The 23,851-nt window shown below is 46.3% G+C and overlaps 1 protein-coding gene across 2 annotated transcripts in view; it reads right to left on the reverse strand.

Annotated features, from left to right (window-relative positions):
• SBF1 (SET binding factor 1) overlaps positions 1-23,851 on the reverse strand; it is a 1,592,200-nt gene that overhangs the window by 114,724 nt on the left and 1,453,625 nt on the right. For both annotated transcript variants that reach the window (XM_078677863.1, XM_078677862.1), the window contains one exon: positions 2,160-2,247. In XM_078677863.1, the coding sequence (XP_078533989.1) occupies positions 2,160-2,247 (88 nt within the window). The remainder of the gene's footprint in view (positions 1-2,159; positions 2,248-23,851) is intronic.

The raw sequence follows: 23,851 nt of genomic DNA on the forward strand, positions 1-23,851 counted from the left end.
AGATTGTAGGGTTGTCCTGCTCATGCAGGGGCACACTTAGAACTGAGCACCCTGCCTTAAGGATTGAAAGGCCTGCTTTAGGGGTGACACATAGGTTTTAAGTGCAATGACCTTAGATATATCGAAAACTATATCTTTCTTAAGTGGTGCTAGTACCACCTTACACAGGCTGCAAAGGCAGGCCTGCAGTTCCAATTTGAGTGGTCTCCCATGGGTGGCATAATGCATGCTTCAGCCCATGGGGGACCCCTGGTGTACCTATGCCATGGGTACCTCAGTACCATATACTAGTGACTGATAAGGGTACACCAGTGTCCAATCTGAGATGTACCCAAGTACTTACCATACCAATTTAGGGGAGAAAGCACAGGGACTGGGGTCCTGGTTAGCAGGATCCTAGTCATACTGGTCAGAAACCGCATAGCACCAGGCAAAAAGTAGGGGTGACCATAAAAGCAGATTCTACTTTCCTAAACAGGGCACATCAAGTCAAAGTGAAACAGAAATCTGGCAATAAGTGGGGAGGGGTTACTGCAACAGAAACCCACTTTCATACAATGATGCCACCCAATGAGATACCACAGTGGTGATCACTTACACAACCAGTGGCAATTACTAGTTGAGGGTTTCGGCCCAATACTCAGGGACTCAGACACCAGTACACGTCACTTTCCTTTGATTGATAACAATGTGTTGACAATGGTTATTCTCTCAAAATCAATATGGAAAGGATCACTGGTCCTGCATAACCAAGGTCTGCAGGTCGGTAGGTAGGTGTCTCCCAAATAAAAGACCCTCATAAACGTGTATTTAAACGTTTCGCAGCGGTATATGATGTGTCCCCGCTTTTTTACACGTGATCGTGCGTAATCCTTGGGTCAGTTTTTGTTTGCACCCTCCGCCAGGAGGTTTTACCTTTGGTTAAAACAGTAGTGATAGTGGGTAGTGAATAGTGAAGTAAGTGAAGAAGGACGTTTAAAATACCCGGACAGCCAGGAAATCAACTTTAATAGATCTGGATTCGGGCAAGGTCGTAATGATTGTGCAGCTATTGAATTGGCTATGAATTCTAGCGCACTGGTTAAGTGAGATTAAAAGTGGTCGACATGTTTCAGCCTTGGTTGCCAATAGGTCAGTAGGCTTTCCTCAGGACCATAAAGTGATTAGGTGAAAGTGAAAGAATAGGTACATTTATAACCTGATTCGTATAGCAGTAGAAGGTCACATTGTACCTCTACGTTCTATAAGCATTGCCTCTTCGGGGACTACGGCGGGTAGAGGGAATGAATCCGGGTCACCACGGGCAGAGACAGCACATGCTGCAAGAAGGGTGTAGAAGGCTAGTGTGAAGCCTCCCCCCTACCCGCCGTAGTCCCCGAAGAGGCAATGCTTATAGAACGTAGAGGTACAATGTGACCTTCTACTGCTATACGAATCAGGTTATAAATGTACCTATTCTTTCACTTTCACCTAATCACTTTATGGTCTGAGGAAAGCCTACTGACCTATTGGCAACCAAGGCTGAAACATGTCGACCACTTTTAATCTCACTTAACCAGTGCGCTAGAATTCATAGCCAATTCAATAGCTGCACAATCATTACGACCTTGCCCGAATCCAGATCTATTAAAGTTGATTTCCTGGCTGTCCGGGTATTTTAAACGTCCTTCTTCACTTACTTCACTATTCACTATCCACTACTGTTTTAACCAAAGGTAAAACCTCCTGGCGGAGGGTGCAAACAAAAACTGACCCAAGGATTACGCACGATCACGTGTAAAAAAGCGGGGACACATCATATACCGCTACGAAACGTTTAAATACACGTATATGAGGGTCTTTTATTTGGGAGACACCTACCTACCTACCTGCAGACCTTGGTTATGCAGGACCAGTGATCCTTTCCATATTGATTTTGAATTACTGAAAGGAGATTGAAAGGATCTTCACTCTTCCTCCCTCCACCAATTGATTATACGAATGGTTATTCTCTGACAAGCCTGGTACCGCATGACAATGCTCCATTAGCCTGGTACACCATGAGAGCCTGGCATAACCTGAGAACTCTCCATTTACACTCCCGACTAGCCCCAGTATTCACCATACAAGTTAGGAGCGTTATTGTCAGTGCATAGTGGGACAAAGGTCTCTCCCCTTACCTGATGCTTGGTTTTATCAAGAACAAACCAACGCTGCTTCCATGGCTTCATGAAGGCTCCCTTTTTATACAGCATTCCCTCATAAGACCTGTCATGAAACCAGAAAATGAAAATAATTTTTTTAACTACATACAAAATTGATGAATATACTCTGAAAGACTTGTCAAGGAAGAAAGGTACATGTGAATGTGCATTGTAGTAGCAGGTTTACACATCTGATTAGGACACACAAGCAGAAGAGCCAGTCTGAGTGACATTGGTTAGAACACGTGTGAGCCAGGAGCGGCCCAAGCACACGTAAGAACGGTGGGGTGGAGGTGAATTTGACAGACAAGGGAAAATGAAATATCTGATCTTACCTGTACAGGCTGCTCCTGGTGTGAGCATGTTAGAATGAACTGTGTCATTTACAGGTAGTGTGGCATGTGTTTTCAACTGAAATGACTGACAGTCCAGCCACTCTCACTCACACACTCGCTTGTCTTGAACTAGATTCATGTTAGACTAAAGGACCATAGAGACTATGGTAGCGTCTGATGTTGGTTTCTTCAATGAGTAGCAATGCTGCGTCTGGATACATACCTTTTTCGTAGGCAATGCTAACAGCCACCCCATATATTCTCAGTTTCCTGAAGCAGCACATTTTCACCACTAACAGCATATTTATTTTACATGTATTTATTATGTCCATACATGACGTTTTGCTGATTCACTGTGGAGTAGATTCTTTAGAGAAGTATTCTTATTAGTGCCTTAATTATCAAGGGAAAATGTGTATGTGAACTTGTACAGCAGGGTGCCTCGCTGCATTACTTATTGTAACTTGTGTCCTTTGATATGGTACGTTTTTAAAAATGGAGAGGGCCAGACTAACGCTCTGTTTGCCACATTGTAGATGTGTGTTGTTGCTTTCTTGCTGTCAGAAGTTCACCTTGCTCTTTGCATTGCAGAAGAAGAGCTATCGCAAGTGAATACCTGTGAGAAGCAGCTGTTTAGCTGCTGCTGCTGCTCTGGGCGACACAGCACCCTGAGCAGCAGCTCGACAATAGTAGCCATTGTCCAGGTTCCCTGTCCTCTGATATCACACACTTCTTGGATGAGAGACACTGCGTTTGAAGTACATCTAGCCGTCATGCACTTGTCTGACAAGACCATAAATGCCTATAGAGGACTTTACTAAAACCGTTATGGATATGGAATGCAATTTTTTCTTAGGCTAGCTTTCCACGTATGTTTTATTAAAGCGCTTTCAACTTTGCTTGTATTTCAGGGAAATGGTTTGTTTTACAGGACTTGCGACAAAGATACCTGGAATCTTAGTAATTGCCTTTTATGGTGTTTTCTTCAGTGTTTGATAAGGAAGTTTATTATGGGTACTTCTCTACGTACAGTGCAAAAAGCATCATCTAATCACTTCATTGTCACACTTGATGTGAAATACGTTTAGCTACATTGCAAGTGATTCTTTTTTAGGTCTCGCCTGGCATTAGCAGCGCGCATGCGCTGTCTCACCATGCGAAGGCCTCTTGGAATCAATACGGTTTCCAAAGGGGACTTGAAGCCCCGCCCCTTCTTTCCATTGGCTTGCGTCATAGCTTATGTTAAACGCAGCCTTTCTATTGTGAAGGAGGCTTTTTAATCCCTCCTTGTTGCCGCTCTGTCCGCTTTTAGCCCCGCCCACCAGGACTGGATATTTTATTGGCGGCGTGACACTCTGTCCTTCATTAATACACGTAAGCACTTTGTTTTTTCAGTACGGAGATAGCGCGATGTAAACAAGCATCTGCAATGCGCAAGAGCTTGTTCCAAGATGGCGTTGTTGAGGGAGAGCGACACCGGGTTGTGGCTGCACAACAAATTGGGATCTGTGGATGAGCTATGGGCACCTCAGTCATCAACAACATCCGTCTCTGCTTCCACGGACTGTCCTCAGCTGTCAAACTTAAGCTGCTCCTCGTCATGCTGCATCTCCCCGTCGCACGGTGGACGAGGTCTTTTTTTTTGTGGAACTGCATTTTTCCTCATTAACTGTTTTGTTTACTTGTTTTACATTAACAGCTTTATCTTTTAGTATGGTGGCACCTTTCTTTTGTTCTGCACCGCACTGCTTGCCCAACTATAATCAGCTTGTTATTGAAGTGGCATTTTTAGTTTTTATCATGATGCAGAGACTCGAACCGTACGGCGCGAGCTTTACGGTAGTCTAATTTTTCAGCATGCCATGTTCCGGCCAGACTTCGGTGGCACAGCATGCTAAGAGCAGTCTTCCGCACCCTCACCCGGCGCACCATACTGCTCCCAGCTAAGTGAAAAGAAACACTAAGCCGTTGGCACTCTCCGGTCCCCCCCTCCGTTCATGCTCGTGTAATTTATAAATAATAAGTGTAAATGTGTTAAGGTTACCATGTTGTTCCGGCTTACATTTCACATGGTGTATCTTTTATTGTGGCGGCCGAGCAGTTTGTTCTGCACGGCGCAACTCATCTGCCTCCATTTTATTAAAAGACTAACAATACTTTAACTCTCAGCGCGGCGCACAATTCACGAGCGCAGCGTTTTATCTTCTGTCGCTCAGCTGTTACTAGCGTTTACCTGTTACAAATGACAGTATTTATTTTAAAATTTCAATTGCATGCCTCCGCCTCCTCCTCCTCCTCCACCCCCACCCCCACCTTCGCTTTTGTGTCTTCACGCATGCTTTCTCTTTTGTGCTACACTTCTGGAACAGCATGGTGAAAGCTCGGAGCACTCTTCCATCCCCCTCACCCAGTGCACCACTGCTCCGTTTTACGGCTGCATAATGTTTGAAAATGCCATGCTCTGGGCCAGATTACGGTGCCACGACACAGCAAGAGCTCAAAACAGTCTTCAGCCCCCTTACCCGGCGCACCACACGGCTTCCTTACTAAGTAAAAACAATGCTCAGCCGTTAGTACTCTCCGGCGGAATCTGCACTCGAGCACAGCAGCCAATAAGGTAACTCTCCCCTTGCGGTATACTTATCTCCAGAAGTCTTGAAGCCATCTGCAATGCAGACTTTAATCCAGCCACTCGATAGAAAGTCTCCGTTGTTTCCCCAAACCCGTTCCTATTTTCTCAAGGCACTCAATCCAAAAATGTTACAAGACTCGTGTGTAAGGCAAGTATCTTCACCTCCATCTTGTGAGTTGAAGTCTACCTGTGCCCCAGATTGCAGTGAGCAGAGTCCAGGAAGTGGTAAGGAGGCAGACTAGTGCTATCTCTTTCCTAAAAAAGTTTAAAAAACGATTTTCCCTACCTGCGATTGCATCATCTTATTTTTTTTCTTTTGAAATTTCTTTAACTGTTTTTTGCCTGTGGTTGTTACAGTTTAAAATTGTAGTTTTAACCTGCCAGTGATTGCATAATTTATCCCATGTTTTTGTGTTTAAACTTGTGATTTTTCCTGCCTGTGACTGCTTCCATTTAACCTGTTGAATTGTGGGATTTGCAGTCCAAACTCTGTAGTTTTTCCCTCTCATTCCCCATGACTATCAGTTTTTCCCTCCAAATGTCTCCTTTGCTCTGTGCTAAGGCCTGTATGTTAAGCAGTGCACCCTTGCTAATGAGACCTGACCACCCAGAGCTCCAACTAATATCCTGACCGCCACTCCTCCTGTCCCCCCCCTCCTGAGTTACCGCAAACTGCAACCAGAGGCTCTCCACCCAGCCCCCAGGCTTTCCCTGCACCCGATCGATCCCCTCTACCACACATGGTAATCACATCAAAATACCTAGCCCTCTGCCTCTCTACTCAATCGCTACATGGCCCCACCCCACAAATCACTTGCTAACAGACCAGAAGCGCCCAACAATACTACAATTTACCCGTGGCGATTTGCCTCCACCATTAGTGGAGGATCTAGGATGAGATAGGGGAATCAATGAAGCCACTAGCTATGTCTCCCATATCACCTCAATGAAGGAGTACTAGCAAACCACCCCCAAATTAATGTTTCCCCTGATGTCCAGCATCCATTTCTAACTACACCTCTCCGGAGATTTTCCCAAACACTAGCCCTATCCCTCTTCACCCCCCCACCCTCTCAATATCCCCCCCCCCGAGAGCTGTCCCAACCTACACCCTCAGCCGAATCAGCCCCCAACACCTCCCCTTCCCCATATTCTATGAAACTTGACCCTCCAGTGACAACCTACATCCCCAGCCGAATCAGCCCCCCAACACCTCCCCTTCTCGGAATCCTACCAACCCTCAACCCCCCCTGTTCCAACCCACACCCTCAGTCGGACCTGCCCCTCAATCCTACCAATCCTCAACCCCCTTGTCCCTACCCACACCCTCAGTCGGACCTGCCCCTCAACACCTCCCCTCCCCCCACCCTAAACCCAGAGTCAATGGCAGAACTAACTGAATGAATATAAAATGTATAAAGCGCTAACTTAGCCCAAGAGCGCCAAGGCGCTAACAGCAGAGCAACATGCAGACAGAAAAGGCACACTCGGACAGACATCTAAGGGAACAACCAGGTCTTTAACACCTTTCGGAAAAGAGTGTGTGAACGTTGTCCAGAAATTTCGTCAGGGAGAGAGTTCCACAGTTTGGCTGCAGCAATTGAGAAGGATCTCCCACCCCATCTCATCCTTTTAAACCTAGGAACAGTAAGAAGATGCTTGCAGACCTGAGATTCCTAGTGGGGACATAGTGGTGAAAAAGGGCTTTAATGCCTTCAGGACCCAGACCATAGTAAGCATTATGAGTGAGGCAGAGGGTTTTAAACATGATCCTGCGGTCCATTGGGAGCCAGTGCAGAGAAAGAAGAGAGGCAGAGACTGATGGTGTTTAGGCAAGTCAATCACCAGCCTGGCAGCAGCATTTTGGACCAGCTGGAGGCGCTGCAGCTGTCCCTTGTTTATGCCCAAATAAAGGGCATTACAATAATCCAATCTGGATAATATGAGAGCAACAACAACTTGTTTGCGTGCCGCGAGCGACAGAAACTGCGAGATCTTCCTTATAAGCCTTCTTAACCCAAAACAGGTAGCCACCGTCCTGCTAATCTGCAAGTTCAGTGAAAAAGAATTGTCCACCAGGACTCCAACATTTTTTCTCTGGGAGACGGGGCTAGGGCAAGTGCCTGGATAGTCAGGCCACAACTCCCTGGACCAGATGTCCATCTTGTCCCAAAAAATAAGAACCTCCGTCTTCTCGCTATTCAGTTTGAGATAGTTTTGCACCATCCAAGACGAGACTGCTTGCATACAATTTTTAAAATAGCAAGCAACGTCACTGATGTTATGAGTGATGGACACCATGATCTGCGTGCCATCCGCATAAAACAGCACATCTAGGCCAAAATATTTTACCACCTTTGCCAGCGGGGCAGCGTAGATATTAAACAACGTGGGGTTCAGGGAAGAGCCCGGAGGCACACCGCATAAAAAGGGAGTAGGATCTGAGTAGAAATTGCCCAATTTCACTGTTTGAGTCTGCTCACTGAGGAAAGAGGCGAGAAGACCTAAAGCCGAGCCCCCAACACCTATTTCCCTGAGCCGCTCCACAAGTCTCAGTGGGGATAGGGTGTCAAAAGCTGCGGTGAGATCGAGTAGAATTAGTAAGGTGGTATGACCAACATCCACCAAAATACCAATATTATCAAACACTGCAGTGAGCGCAGTTTCAGTGCTATGACTGCTTCTGAACCCGTGTTGAGAACCGTCAAGAATTTGATGGTCCATCAAGTAGGCACTCAGATGAGAATTCAAATAAGATTCTAAAACCTTTGCTGGAACCGGCAAGAGGGAGATAGGACAATAGTTTTTTAGTTCCATTGGGTCCAAAGAAGGCTTTTTCAAAAGTGGCCTGACTACTGCCACTTTCCAGGCCAGGGGATATTGCCCCTCCGAGATGGCTACGTTTAGGACAGTGGTAAGATGCGATAGAATAGCAACATTTGCACTTTTTAAGACTTTCAGGTGGCAGGGGTCCATTGGAGATCCGGACTTAATACCTTCTAGTAGGAGGTCTGTAGTCTCTAGAGACAAACTCGGAAAGGAGAGTAAACTAGAAGTCACGTTATTGCTAGAGCTTTCCATAGGATGGAGTTCAGACTGGACATCAAGGTCCTTATTTAGGTTTAAGGCTTCCAGCTGGGCATATATGTCTGAAATCTTGTTGCAAAAGAAAGCTGAAAGCCTGTCGCAGAGCTCCTGTGAGGACTCCACAGGGTCAATAGTTGAGGGAGTGATAAGGGAAATAATAGTTTTAAAAAGCTCTTTGGAGGATTTAATCAACTCAGAAATTTTAACAAAGAACCTTCCCTTCTCCTCTAAAACAGCTACTTTATATACTTTCAAGCATTGTTTATAAGATTCTCTGCCTGACAGTGTTAAGTCAATGCGCCACAATCTTTCCTGCCTCCTACACTCCTGTCTAACCTTCCGCAATCCGTCAGAGAACCAAGGAGCAGAAGATTTTTTCCTTGCTGAATAATGACATTTTATATGAGCTTAAGTATTCATAACTGCTAATAACTTTTTGCATAGCTCATCTGCAGCTCAATTAGCACTTAGATGACCTGGAATATGAAAATGTATCAGAGCATTTGTGAAAGCCTCATTACTATTCAAATTAAGATTCTGTTTGTCTGCCACATTCCTATTTTCAGGTTGTGTGTTCCCTGAAGCCGATACCCTTAAACTAAAGGGAATGACAAAATGGTCTGACCAAGCTAGCGGAAGGGGCTCTCCCACCCTAATACGGTGATCGTTAGAAAAAATCCCATCTAGGGTGTGGCCCGCCGCATGAGAAGAGAATGTGACCAGTTGTGAGAAGCCACAGCAATTCATATTTTCCAAAAGGGTTTGTGTATCGTGACTTGCACTATCCTCTAAATTAAAATTAAAATCACCAAGAAGTGTAAAGTTAGTTTTTTCTAGATAGGGCTTCAGAAGATTACAAACGTCCTGATTAAAGGAAGCCCTAGGCCCAGGTGGCCGATAACAAAGCACCCCAGAAAAGCTGCATGCACACAGCGTTCCCTGAACTCTGAAATTCGGCCTTCATTTTTCAAAACAAACTATCTACCAATTTGAACTTTTTCCAAAATAGAACTTTTTGGCACAGTATAATCTGCTTAAAGTAGAACTATTCTTAGAGAACAAGATTTCTTTTGAAAAACTTCCCAATTACAATATTTGGCCTAAATCATCATAACAAAACAGTTTAAATATATTTACTATGGGATAGTCTCGATTTCTATAAAACTTAAGAGACATTTAATGAATGTAATTTTATGTTTCATGCTAGCATGAATGCTCTTATACCATGCTTCATATCTGTTGAGAACTGTCTTTTTCATACAAATTATACTGGTTTCATGTAAACAAGCCTTTTCAAATGCAAATTGTATTTTGGGTGGGATTGTAAACACTAGCTTTAGATATGTCAGTGCTTATACGTTTAGTTGTATTGAACTTAAAATTGTGGAGTGGGTGTTGTAAATGAATCTAGGACTCTAGTGTAATTTTTCCTGATTCATGCCCTTATATAGGTATAGATTATCCTATCTTTATATAGGCATAGAAATCATTACCATATTTAGACTGAGCCTATGCAGCCCAAATACGACATGGCTACTTCCACTAAATTCCAAGAATCAACAACGATATCTTAGAGAAACCCGCCATCAGTAGCTAGGGACTTCCCCTTGCCTGAGTACTAATTTATCTAGGAAATCGTGGACTTTTCGAAGAACTGAGTCTTTGATGATGTTATTAAGTCCAATCACACGTCAAACTCGGCACCTTCACAGTATAAATATGCCTAGATTTGCCCAGACAAACACACGGTGGTTTTAGAGCAGATCGACTAACTACTTGCCCGACGCCCTGCAGCAGCAAGTGCCGAAGGAGCCGACCCTCCAGCTGACTCACTGAGAGATGCTGTCTTTTTCTCCTGCCGAGAAATCCGGCTCCAGTGTTTCCAGGCTACCCTTGCGGGTTGCTGGGAAATCGAGTCCTGAGATAGAGATACAAGACCTCCTTCATTCTAAACCAAGGTACGGAGCTGAATAGACCCTTAGAGAAATCTTGGATAGATTCTTGGCAAAGAAATACTAAACTTAAACTACTCCTTACTTACTTCTTCCCTTGTACTAGACTTAGGTTAGGTAAACCGGGGTAGGCGTATTTTCGAAGCACCAGTTGAGTACTTTTAGTCATTATTTTATCACTGTATGTATTTTATATGTTTTAGGCAATTTATGGCTTAGAAACCATATCATGCTTTTACAGTACTACTTTATAATACTTTTCGCATTGTATGCCTTGTACTTTATAACCAGTATTACGATTGTATCAGTATATTTCTTATGCTCGAGAAAGAAGACTGTTCAATACATACTTTTTATTGAAAACGCCCGTCTCTCTATTTTCTCAGCACCGCTGGTGAAACGAAGCATGCACGATTGACTGAGTAAAATAGCTATCTATTGTTTCCGCGACTCTAGAGATTGATTTCTTATTCTTGGGAAACAAAGTTGTCATGTTTATGCGGTTGTCAGAAACTAATCCCTTCTTGTGAAAGTTTCTAGTGTCCTCTGAACTAGCTGGCACTCACAATTAAGTCTAATAGATTCGGTAAAGACCTAGTCGACCTCAGTCCTACGTCTAAACTACAGGATTTATTATTCCAATGCGCAGAGCCTATTGGGAATATAGGAACTACACTACAAAGCTTTCAGTGAGATGCGTGTTTATAGAGAAACATAGGGCCTGATACTGATCAGTAGGTGAGGTGAGTGGATTAGAGCGACAGGTAAAAATATCCCTGATCAAAAATACCAAGTCCACCCCCTCGTCTTCCTACTCTATCCAATCTTATGAGGGAGTATCCCAAAGGGATAGCCTCTACCAGATCAGGACCTGAGCAATCATTAGCCCATGTTTCAGTTATGAACACCCAGTCCGGATTTCGTTGTGAAACAAAATCTTTAAAAGCAACATTATTTTTGGTCAGGGATCTAACATTAATAAGAAAGCCCTGAGCTAACTTCTCAGTAGTGGAGGGTGTACCAATAGCCTTGGTAATAGCCAAGCTCTCCTCTCCTACCCCTCCCTACAGGTCCAAAGTTACAAAACGCACAGGTAGGGAATCCTTTCATGGCAAGGGTATCAGGGTCCATAGTATGTTTGCAATGGGCCTTAACCTTGCAGAGTTCCAGCAGTTCCTCTCTAGGGTACCTTAAATCCAACTTTAGACCTGGCAGAGAAGAACCAGCATCCCTGGCGCGGACTTGGCGCGGACAGGCGCAGACGGGCTTGCCTTTGGTGCGCCGGAGGTGCACCCGGAGCACGCGTCCGCTGCGTGCAGGACATGCTATTTTTATAGGTTCCTAGAACTATAGAGCGCTAACCCACCTGTCTCCGCCCCCCGCCAGCCGGCAAAGGAGCGATGGAGCCTCCAGCACCCTCCACAGCAAACAGTAAAGACCACGGTGGACCGGGGTGCGAGGCGGGGCCCTGAAACAGGAGGCTGCTCACGTTAGGGGTAAGTGCAAGGCTAAAGATCGAAATGTGCAAAGAAGCAAAAGTGAGCTATTTAAATCATCAATGAGCTACTTAAAAACAGCAGCAAAGTGAATGTTAAAACATTAAGAACAGAATGCCTCCAAACAAAGCCGATCAAGGAGGACTAAACTGTTTGCATGTGTCCACTGCGCGGCGGGCAGGACATGCTATTTTTATAGGCTTCGCGCACTAGAGCGCTAACCCACCTGTCTCCGCCCTCACCAGCCGGCAAAGGAGCAATGGAGCCTCCTGCACCCTTCACAGCAAACGGTAAAGACCGCAGTGGACCGGAGCAGGAGGCTGCTCACGTTATGGGTAAGTGCAAGACTAAAGATCGAAATGTGCAAAGAAGCAAAAGTGAGCTATTTAAAAACAGCAGCAAAGTGAATGTTAAAACATTAAGAACAGAATGCCCCCAAACAAAGCCGATCAAGGACAACTAAACTGTTTGCTTACATCCGCTGAATGTCTCACACTTCTAGAAAATCAACTCAACATTCTCTTACCAACTACCCCTACGCACCTCTCAACCATAAATGAAAACCTTTCCCTCCTACACACCACATCAAAACTTTCCCGCAGGGCATAAACAAAATCCTTCTCAGCACAATTATGGCCCCCTCCCCTGCCCAACACTCAATACCCCCCTCCCACATAAGCATCAGTGAGCCACCACAACTGCCCAATCACCAGACGACCAGCTGGCGCCCCACCGCTCATAACACCCAATCTCTCAGACTAAGAACAACAAAACCTGAAATGTCCCTGAGAGAGGCAACAACAATGGCCAAATCCTACGATCCCAGAACAACCCAATCCCCCCCTCCAACATACGGGTAATCACCGGAATAGGTAGAGCCAATAGCCATCCTAGGTCCACAAGACTGCCCTCCGAACATATAACCAGTCCCCCAAGCCCAACCCTACCCCCAAAACCTTTCCAACAGTTACAATGTAAACTGCATGCTTATAAACTGCAGATCCACAGTCAAGCACACAATAGAGCTAGCTGATACCATACTGAACACGACATTGACATTGCATTCCTCACCGAAACCTGGCTAAATGAAACATCATATCCCCTCCTTGACCTTCTAGCCCCCACGGGTTTCTCCATCATAAAAAAAGACAGAATAGACCAACGAGGTGGCGGCGTTGCTATCACCCATAAAAACATCATCAATATAGTTTAAATCAAAACACACTCCTTCTCTACCTTTAAATACCTCAAAACCAACATAACACACCAAAACACAAAGTAACAAAATTCCATCTCATCTACCACCCCCCAGAAAATTCACCTGTATTCAAAGAACAATTATCGAACCTTTTTACACATCGCTCCCTAGCAAACACCGACAACATCATCCTGGGTGACTTCAACCTCCCCTGGAATAACGAAAAGGACACTGTTATACAGTCACTAAATGAACTCCTCCTCACAAATGAACTCACCAAACACTGCACAAGTCAAACCCACACCAAGGGCTCTACTCTAGATGCAATCATAGCCAAAAATGAAACAATAGCCATCACTAACATTCTCCCAATCGACTGGTCAGACCACCACATCATTAGATTCAACATCCATCAAACCGCAGCCCCACCAATCAAAACACAAACTACCCATCAAAGGAGAAGAAACCTAAGGGCCATCCCCTTCCCTGTCCTCAAAGGAACCATAACATAACTTCTCCCACCCTCCACAGACAACCTCAACACGGTCGAGCTCATTACTCTATACAACAGGACAATGACAACTGCTCTTGACCAACTAGCCCCCTTGATGTTGAAAAGAGAGAGACCCCCTCCCGAGCTTGGTTCAAAAATGACCTCAACTCAGAAAGGAAAAAAGTAAGAGCCGCAGAGAGACTCTGGAGAGGAAACCCATCCTCAACCAACCTCTCCCAGCTCAGACAAGAACGCTGTACCTACAAAAAGCACATAATCAAGGAAAAAGCCTCTTTCTTCCGGAGTGCACTAGACAAAGCCAAAAAACACCCAAAGAACTTTTCGACATCATCCGGAAACAGACCTCGAAACCCACCAAAGCTAACCCCGCCTCCAAATTTCAGTGCAACAACCTGGCTAAATTCGTCAATGACAAAATCACCAATATTAAGCTCTCCCTAGACCTACACTCTCATCCGACGACAGCAAACCCTCAACAATAACGTGACCTAACCCGACCCTAGTTCACGGCATTCTCCCCGAAGCCAAGACCCCCCCTCTGTCAACCACCAAAACAAGTGCTCACCCAAGACCACCATCCTCCCCCAAGCTTTGGAAGGACTTCAACCCTCTCTCCGAAGAGGACATTTCCAAGGTGATTGACAACTCCAAACCCTCCAACCACTATGCAGACACTCTCCCCGTCTCCCTGGCGAAGAACCTCAACCCCATCCTAACCCCAATGTGGACAAAGATCATCAACAGCTCCCTAAACAACGGTCTGATGCCCTACTGACTCAAACAAGGCCAAGTCACCCCCTTCTAAAAAAACCCGATGCAGACCCAAATGACCTCAAAAACTTTGGGCCCATCACCAACCTTCCTTTCCTAGCCAAAATCCTGGAGAAATGTGTTCTCCCCCAACTGAACCAACACATGGAATCCAATAGCCTACTTGACTCACACCAATCCGGGTCAGAAAGGGATGCAGCACAGAGACCGCTATACTGAGCATAACTGATGACATTCACAACTCCCTTGACTCTAACGCACAAGTTACTACTTGTGTAACGATATATCTGTAAGAGACATTAGTTAGTGATAGATTCCTTACCTTAGAATATCCCCAGGAGTCACACTGGATCCGAAAATGTTTGCTAGCAGTACCTCTTCGCGTCAGTAGGTGGCATTGTGCGGCTCCGCGCCCGTCGCTGGCGTCGTAAGCGCCGAGATGACGCCACGGAGACTACTTAGGCGTCACCCATGAACGCTGACTTCAGTTCTGTACACGACTTTCCGCGCCAGGAATGCAGAGTCATGCAGGAAACTGACCACTGGTGCCAAGAAACTAGGGCCCTTAAAAGGGATGTCCTTAACCCTAGAAATCAGGTCGCAGAAGGAGGAGGGCAGGTGGGGTCGTAAGGAATCTATCACTAACTAATGTCTCTTACAGATATATCGTTACACAAGTAGTAACTTGTGCATCTGAAAGAGACACGTTAGTGATAGATTCCTTACCTTAGAATAGATACCCCAGCAATACCAACCCCGGTGGTGGGTCTGCGAACAAGATTACACCAGAAAGTCACAGAGAACAGAATGTCCAAAGAAGCCGTCTCTCCGGACTTGACTGTCAAGGCAGTAATGTTTGGTAAACGTGTGCAAGGCCCACGTAGCTGCTTGACAAATGTCCTGCAAGGAAACGCCGCATCCCAAGGCAGTAGTGGCTGCTGTTGCCCTGGTAGAATGGGCACCCAGCCCCACAGGACGCTCCTTGTTAGCCAAGGAGTAACAGGGTTTGATGCAGAGAACGACCCACCGAGAGATGGTCCTTTTGTGCACGGCCCAACCTTTTTTGGTGCCCATTAGCCAACAAAGAGCTGGTCATCCACCCGGAACTGTTGTGTGTGCTTCAGATAGAACGAAAGCGCAAGTTTTGGGTCCAGACAGTGGAGCCTCTCTTCCTATTTTGAAGGATGCGGAGGCAGAAAGAAGGTGGGCAAAGTGATGGTCTGCCCGATGTGGAAGGACATGACAACCTTTGGCAGGAAACCACCTTGTCCGGATGAACAGAAAGGAAAGGAAAGGAGGTTTGGAAGAAAGAGCCTGGAGCTCTCTCACTCTTCTGGCAGAGGTGATAGCTACCAGGAATTCAGTCTTGAGAGTGAGAAGACGCGAAGGACAGTTATGAAGTGGCTCAAAGGGAGCACACATCAGATACGTCAGGACAAGGTTTATGTCCCATTGAGGCATTATGAACGGCACGGGAGAAATTGTGTGCGTAATGCCTTTCAGGAAACGGTTAACAAACGGGGACTTGAACAGAGAAAGCTGATCTGGAAGCCGTAGAGAGGCAGAGATGGCCGAAAGATAACCTTTGATAGTGCCCAGAGCAGAGCCCTGCTGGGCCAAGGACAGAAGGAACAGAAGAACCTCGGAATGAGGGGCAGAAAGAGGATCCATAGCCTTTGCTGTGCACCATGCCACAAACTTGTTCCACCTGCAGGCGTATACCGTTTTAGTGGAGGGACGCCTGGCTGCCAGAATGACATCACAGACTTAGGGAGGAAGGTCGAAAGCTGTCAACTGTTGCCGCTCAATCTCCACTCATGGAGGTGGAGGCTGGACAGGTTCGGGTGGAGGACCGTCCCCTGCTGCTGCGACAGAAGATCCTCCCGAAGAGGCAGTCGGATCGGAGGGTCGATCGCCATGCTGAGTACCTCGGGATACCAGTATCTTCGTGCCCAATCCGGAGCCACAAGGATGACTTGGGCCCGGTCACGCCGAACCTTCTTCAGCATTCTGGGCAGAAGTGGTATAGGCAGAAAGGCGTACAACAGACCGCAACTCCACTCGTGACGAAAAGCGTCGCCGAGCGAGTGCAACCTTGGTAATTCCAACAAGCAGAACTGATGACATTCTCTTCGGTGGCGCATAGATCTAACCAACGCTCTCCCCACTGCTGAAAGAGACCTTGCACAACGTCCGAGTTCAGAAGCCATTTGTGATCCATCAAGCACTGGCGGCTGAGTTCGTCCTCCCTGGCGTTCAGAGAACCTGCCAGGTGTTGAACCACCAAGGTAATCCCTTGATGTTCCAGCCATGTTCAGAGGCCCGAAGCTCCAAAAGACTGATATGGAGCCGGGACTCTGCCGGAGACCAGAGGCCTCTGATCTCTGCCTCTCCCAAGTGGCCCGCCCATCCCAGAAGGGACGCATCCGTCAACACTGTGTGCTCCGGTTGGGGAAGGGAAAGGGATCTGCGATTGACCCAATCAAGATTCGTGAGCCACCACTGCAATTGTCGTGCAGTGTCCTCCGAGATCTGGACATGATCGGACAGGTTGCCCTGATGCTGTGCCAACTGGAACTTCAGGTCCCACTGCAGAGCCCGCATATGCCATCTGGCATGTTGCACTAGCAGAATGCAGGAGGCCATCAGGCCCAGGAGCTGGAGGGTCATCCTGACAAACCCGGGATAGAGGCTGAAAAATTGGAATCATAGCCTGAATATCCCAGACTCGCTGCTCGGGAGGATAAACCCGAAACCGCATCGAATCCAGAACCACTCCGATGAAGGGGAGCTTCTGAGAGGGACTCAGGTGCGACTTTGGCACATTGAAAGAGAACCCCAGCAAATGCAGGAGGTCGGCCGTAGTCTGAAGATGGGCGACAACTGCTTGGGGCGAGCCCACCTTCAACAACCAGTCGTCGAGGTAGGGCAAGACTGACACCCCTGACCTGCACAGATGAGCTGCAACCACCGCCATCACTTTCCTGAACACCCGAGGGTCAGAAGAGACATCGAGGCCGCCAGCCTCCTCCAAGTCGTCCGCCCAATCCTGCTCAGAGTCACACTGACGAGCAAGAGGGTCCTTGGACCCCGCCGAGTCATCCTCCACCTCCGTCATATGTGGCGCAGACCGCGGCGGCGGGGAAGGGACCGGGGAAGGAACAAACGGCATCGGGAATGGCGCCGGACCGGCGCCATGTCCCAATTTGGATCCCAGGTGGAGACAAAATTGTCCTGGAACCGGGGTAGGAGTGGGACCAAGGGCATCCACTGCGGCGCTGGAGGAGGAGCTGAGGGTGGTGCTGGGCCAGAGCGGGCAGTGTGGGACCTTGTGGCGCCGTGGCCGGAGCCAGCGGCGCAGGTTCCTGCGGCGCCGCCGACGGCCAGGCAGGATCCGGACATGGGGCCCAAGGGCGCGCCCTAGGCCTAAACAGGCGGTCCATGGCAGCAAGAAATTCTTGCACCTGGGCAGGAGACGCCGACGGACCCGGGTAAGGCAGGTAGGCCGCGGGACGCCCAGTGCTGAACTTCAAGCAACTTCCGGCGCCGCTCCCTCAAGGCCTTCGTGGCCATGGCCTGACAGTCCAGACAGGACCGGGAGTCGTGGTCGCGCTCCAGGCAGTAGAGGCAGACGTCGTGGGGGTTCGCCACCGACATATTGTGACGGCAGGCCCCGCAGGACTTAAAACCAGGCATCCCTACGTGCACCAGAGAAGACCCACAAGAGACAAAAGTCCCCAAAAAGATAGCCAAAAAGTGACTAAGGTACGTGCTCTAACTGGATCTGCGCTTATTGGCGCGGAAAAATAAAGAACTGACGTCAGCGCGCATGGGTGGCGCCTAAGTATTCTCCGTGACGTCATCTCGGTGCTTACAAAACCAGCGACGGATGCGGAGCCGCACGACGCCACCTACTGATGCGCGGAGGTACTGTTAGCAAAACTTTCCGGATCCAGTCTGACACCTGGGGATATTCTAAGGTAAGGAATCTATCACTGACGTGTCTCTTTCAGATAAATGCTGCCTACTTGTCCTCCTCGACCTATCTTCTGCTTTTGACACGGTTGACCACTCTACTCCAAGAGGCCTTACAAAGGCGTATTGGAGCAGATGGCAACGTCCTAAAGTGGTTCTCCTCATTTCTACATAATCGCTCCCAAATCATAAAGATCAAAAAACTCGATGTCCGACTCCTCCCCCTCAACTCGAGGTGTCCCTCAAGGCTCAGTCCTCTCCCCCACACTCTTCAACATTTACATGGAACCGCTCACTGCCATTCTAAAACAATCAAACATTGCCTACCACCTCTATGCTGGCGACACCCAGCTGTACCTGGAGGTATCCTCCCTCAATGACATCCTTCGACTCAACTCCACACTCTTCAAAGCAGAAAATTGGCTAACACTCAACCACCTCAAACTCAACCAAGAAAAAAACGAAATTCTTGTCTTCTCCAATCATGAATAACTCCCTCAAATCCAAGAAAGAATGGATAAACAACCTTGACTCCTTAAACTGCAAACTTACTCCAGCGAAAACAGCTAAATCACTAGGGATCTCTCTAGACTCAAATCTCAACATGAGCTCCCACATAAACTCTACAGCAAAAAGCGTCCTCTACAGCCCTGAACTCCTCAACAAAATCAAACCATTCATACCCTCCAATGACCTTAAAATCGCAACCCAATCTCTAGTTCTGTCCAGACTGGACTATGGAAATGCCATGCTAACTGGGACAGCTAAAACACATATAGCCCCCATGAGAACCACCCTGAATGCAGCAGCAAGTATTGTCACAGGTACCAAGAAATACGACCACATCACCCCTGCACTACAGACCCTAAAACGGCTACCCATCGAAGCTCGCTGTGCTTTAAAAACTGCCTGCCTCACCCATAAAGCCTTACACACAGACAAACTGGACTACCCCGCAGCCAAACTCACAAAAGCTGGACAATCAAGAATCCTAAGAAGCTCCAACTCGCTCCTCCTAATCCCCCTAAAAAGAAAAAACAAAAAGCCCTCTCCCACTCTTTCTCAGGGAACGCGCCAAAAATCTGGAACTCTCTCCCTACCCACATCAGAACCAATCCCTCCTTCACAAACTTCAAGAGACAACTAAAAGACTTTCTCCTAAAGCGTCATCTCCATGCATCTGGTCAATGACCTTGATCTATAGGACCTCCAGCACCCGGATACTACTCGCTGTATTCAAATATTTATGTTTCTTTTACATGTATCCTGTAAAGCGCTCTGATACCCCTTTAGGGTCCTGTAAGCGCTATGTAAAACTCCAAAAAAAACAAACAAAAAAAAACAATGGAAGACTGAAATGCATGATCTAGCCCCTGAATTTGAATAGGCAATCTGGTCTGTAAGTCAGCTTCTTAAGTGGACGTTCCAACAGTGCAATTACACTCCTCTTTGCTCGGTTCTTGTTAGTTTGATGATGCCTGATGGAATAAGTGGTATTTAAACAGCAACAGGGTTTGCCCTAATCCTCCTCCCACATCTGGGCAAAAAGTATCTAACTACGAGCAAGGGAAGTGACGTGGAGAAATCAATACCACACAATTTTCAGTAGGCAACACACAAATTGATTCCTACTTGTTGGTACATAGTCCCTTCATATTTACTTGTTTTAATTTTTTCCAGCACATACCACTTCCAAATCCAATTTAAGCAACTTATAAATACTTTAATTATTCTCCTTTTTTAACAACATATGAGGCACATCAAACATAAGGCTGTAGATGAGACTTCAGCACATTCACTGTAAACCCTAGTTGGTGAAGTAAGTGAATAGTGGTTTGAGTGTGTTGGAGACTCATTTGGTAAGTACTGGCTTTGATGAGCAAATCGTCCAGGTATGGGAAGATATGGATCTGCTGTTTTCTCAGATGTGCTGCGACTACTGCCAGACATTTGGTAAATACCCTGGGAGCAGTGGTGACTCCAAAAGATAGTACTTTGAATTGATAATGATGACCCGCTATGATGAAACTGAGGTATTTGCGATGAGCGGGATGAATTGGAATGTGAAAATATACGTCTTTTAAGTCTAGAGTACATCTGCTGTAGAAGTGGGCGCACTTGTTGAAGTGTTACCATGTGGAAATGCTCTGACAGTATGTAGAGGTTTAGTTCTCCGAGATCTAGAATAGGTCTTAAGGAGCCATCCTTTTTGGGCATGAGAGAGTACAGGGAGTACACGCCTGTCCCTTGATGTTGTAACAGCACAGGTTCTATGGCTCCTTTGGAGAGGAGAGACTGAACTTCTAGCTGAAGTAGATGTAAATTTTCTGGTGAGATTTTGTGAGAACGTGGTTGTATGTTTGGAGGATTGTTGGTAAACTCTAGGCAATAACCATGTTGGATAATTCTTAACACCCATTTGTCAGCGGTGATAGATTACCAAATGGGGAGGAATTGTAGAAGACGCCATCCCGACAGGTGTTAAATGATTGGGGGAAGTGTAGTCAAGTCCCTGCTTGTTTGGAGGGAGAATTACACAGTGTAGAACACTTGCCTCGACCTTTGATGTTGTTACCTCTATATCCTCCTTTAAAGAAAACCCTTGTAGAGGAAGATTGAGTGTTGCCTTTGTAAGATGTGGCAGTATTGTCTGAGGACATGGTTTTCAACCCTCCGCGGTAGAAGGAGCGATAAAAGTAGCCCCGATTAGAGGGAGACTGCAAAGCTCCCATAGACTTGACTACCTCTGTGTGTTTTTTCATTTTTTCTAATGACTTATCTACTTCAGGCTTGAAGAGATGTTCCTTGTAAAAAGTAGTATTTAAAAGAGACTGCTGCACTTCTGGTTTGAAACCAGAAATCCTCAACTATGCATGTCTTCTTAATAACACACAAGTGTTGATCTCTCTAGCTGCGGTGTCTGCAGCATCTAAAGTGCAACTTATTGAGGAATTGGAGATGAGCTTCCCTTCCTGGACTAAATCCTGGGATTTTGCTTTGTGCTCATCTGGGAGGTGTTGTAGCAACTGCTACATTTCGTCCCAGTGTGCCCTATCATATCAGGCTAGCATGGCCACGGTGTTAGCAAAGTGCCAATGATTTGCTGCTTGGGCGGCTACTCGTTTACCAGAGGCTTCTAATAGTTTTGACTCCTTGTCTGGAGGGGAAGCACCATCTGTAGTTTGTGAATTGGCCCGTTTACGGGCATTAGAGACCACCAAAGAGTCTAGGGTAACTGCCCTTCAATAAAGACTGGATCTGAGGGAGCAGATTTATATTTTTTATCAATCCTGGGGGTGAGAATGCGAGCCCGCACTGGATCTTTAAAGATGTCTTCGGCATGTCTCATCATGCCTTTAATCATAGGTAGAGTGTGACTAGCACTTTGTGAGGTACTGAGCGTTTCAAATAGGAAATCTTCCTCTAAAGATTCCTTATGTAACTGTAACGCAATGATATTCTGCAGCTCTAGAAAGTAATTCTAAACATCCTATATGGTCGTCAGGAGGGGAAGGCTTTGTAGGGCAAAGATCTGGGTCGTTATCTGTAGGTGAATCTGTTTGATAATCCTTCCAGGGGTCTATTGGTAAACTATTGTCCCCCCCCTCCCTTCCCCCCCCCATCTCCATCATCGTCAGGTGGTGGTGGTGGAGAGTTAGTTGGTGTAATCAGTAAATTACGCAAAGGTGGAGAGGTTGGTGCAGGGGATCGTGGTAAAAGAGGAGAATGGAAGGGTTAGTACCCACATTCTTCCTCTTGAAAGGAATAAAGAAAGGTGCGTCATCCAACTCAGGTTTGCATTTCTGAGGTGACTTGGTAAGAACACGTCCTGTTTCTGGATTTATATAAAGCTTCTTTTGTTTTGGGTTCGATTTGGGTGTTTGTGTGTCGAAAATTGGATCCTGTAGCTTCGGAGGAAGAGTTTTATGTTTTGGCACAGAGTATTTTGGTGCCGAGGTAGAATCACTTTTCGGAGCTGAAGGTTTCGATGCAGAAGGAGGATTTATTTTTAGTGTCAACAATTTCAGCTCCGAAGCGGTTTTCGGCTTTAAGCCTGAAGATTTCGGCTTGGTGGCAGATTTCGTCCAACTCAATCCCGAGCCGGAAGGCTTAGAGGATTGTTTCGGTGCCGAGCTGGAGGGCAACAAGTTTTAACAAAAGTTTTGCCTCTGACACCATGGATCAAAACGCTCTTACTTTTGAAAACAGAAGTCCCTTTTATTGACTCTGCTATTCTTGATACTTTTTTGCTTTCTTTATAGGTTAGGTAAGTTTGCTGTCTATACACATAGAACACATTGACATTTCATGTCTTGATTTTTTTGCACAAAGATATATACACCGTATATTAATTACAAACAACATACAAATAAAAATGTATACATATATTAAAGTGAGTGCAATTTCTTTACATATATTGAAAAAACGAACAAACAATGAAACATATTCTCGCAAGCTTGACCCTATTTTAATTCCTCGGGTTAGCGTCCTACTCTTTTGCCAGATTTAGAATGTCTTTCTTGGCAATTCCTCCTAATTCGGTCTGATTAGAGTTCAGAGTTTTATTTCTAAACACTGTCTCAGTGGGCTTAAAAAATTAAGCTCCACTTATTTGTGTAAACAATATCTTTCCAGTCTATTGTTCTCTGATCCTCTATTAATGATGCCAACGCGTTTCCACCTTAATAGAATGTGGTCTTCTTTGGGGCACGATATTATGTAACGTAGGACAAGTTTATATTTCAATTGTTGTTGAGCAGTGGAATTGCTCTTAGAATGTAGTGCTCTCTCTTATTCAGATGTAATCAATGGGCTTCTGGCTTGTCACGTTATTCCAATGAACCTCCTCTTCTTTTGTATGGTAGTTTATTTCTGTGCTCTATTATCCTGACTTGCTTCGCTGCAAATTCTGGTTCTTTCTTGCTCCGCCGACAGGTCCCTGCCTTCTTAGTTGACCGCCTCTCTCTTAGCGTCTGACGTCCTATCTGTGCGCTGTGCCAACCATGGCCCGAAGGCGGGGGTGGGACCGAAGCCTTTTGTTTCGGCTGAGTTGGAGTTTGGGTTAAGGGGCATTTGGTACTCACGAATGTTGACCTTGTGGCAAGTCTTCTTCCAACTTGGAGTCTGATTCTGGAACGGAGACAAGTTCCTCTTGTTCTTACTCGGCCCCTTGTGTGTAGAATTTGTGCTCGGATCCTTCACCGAAGATGTCCGGCGTGCATTTGCCGTTTTGACTATACATCTTGCGACGTTGAGCCCGACGATCACATATCGCTTTCTTTGAGCGGAATGATCTGCACGAGTCATAGTCCTGTTCATTGTGCTCCCGAGACAAGCATAAGTTTCACACTTTGTGCGAGTCGGTGAGCGGAGACTTGGCGTGGCACCGAGGGCAGAATTTGAATGGAGTCCGTTCTATCGACTGCGAAGTGGACGGCCGTGGTTAGCACTTCCCTAAGCTCTTCGTCGAAATAGAGGATTTCCTCGACGGATAAGATAAGCGGAGAAGTGGGATACGGGATCGAAACAATACCAACGTGGGTAGAGTGGATTGCTCACTGCGGGGAAACCTGAAGAACGGCTTCGAACCTCAACGCAGGAAGACACATCCGAACCCGAAAAAACAATCTAACAATGGAGTCGATGCCCATGCGCACTATCACCGAAAGGAGGAGTCACCTACCTTGTGACTGGAAACACTTCTTCGA

The sequence above is a fragment of the Lissotriton helveticus genome, chromosome 1_1 (genome assembly GCF_964261635.1).
Source record: "Lissotriton helveticus chromosome 1_1, aLisHel1.1, whole genome shotgun sequence".
Classification (NCBI taxonomy): domain Eukaryota; kingdom Metazoa; phylum Chordata; class Amphibia; order Caudata; family Salamandridae; genus Lissotriton; species Lissotriton helveticus.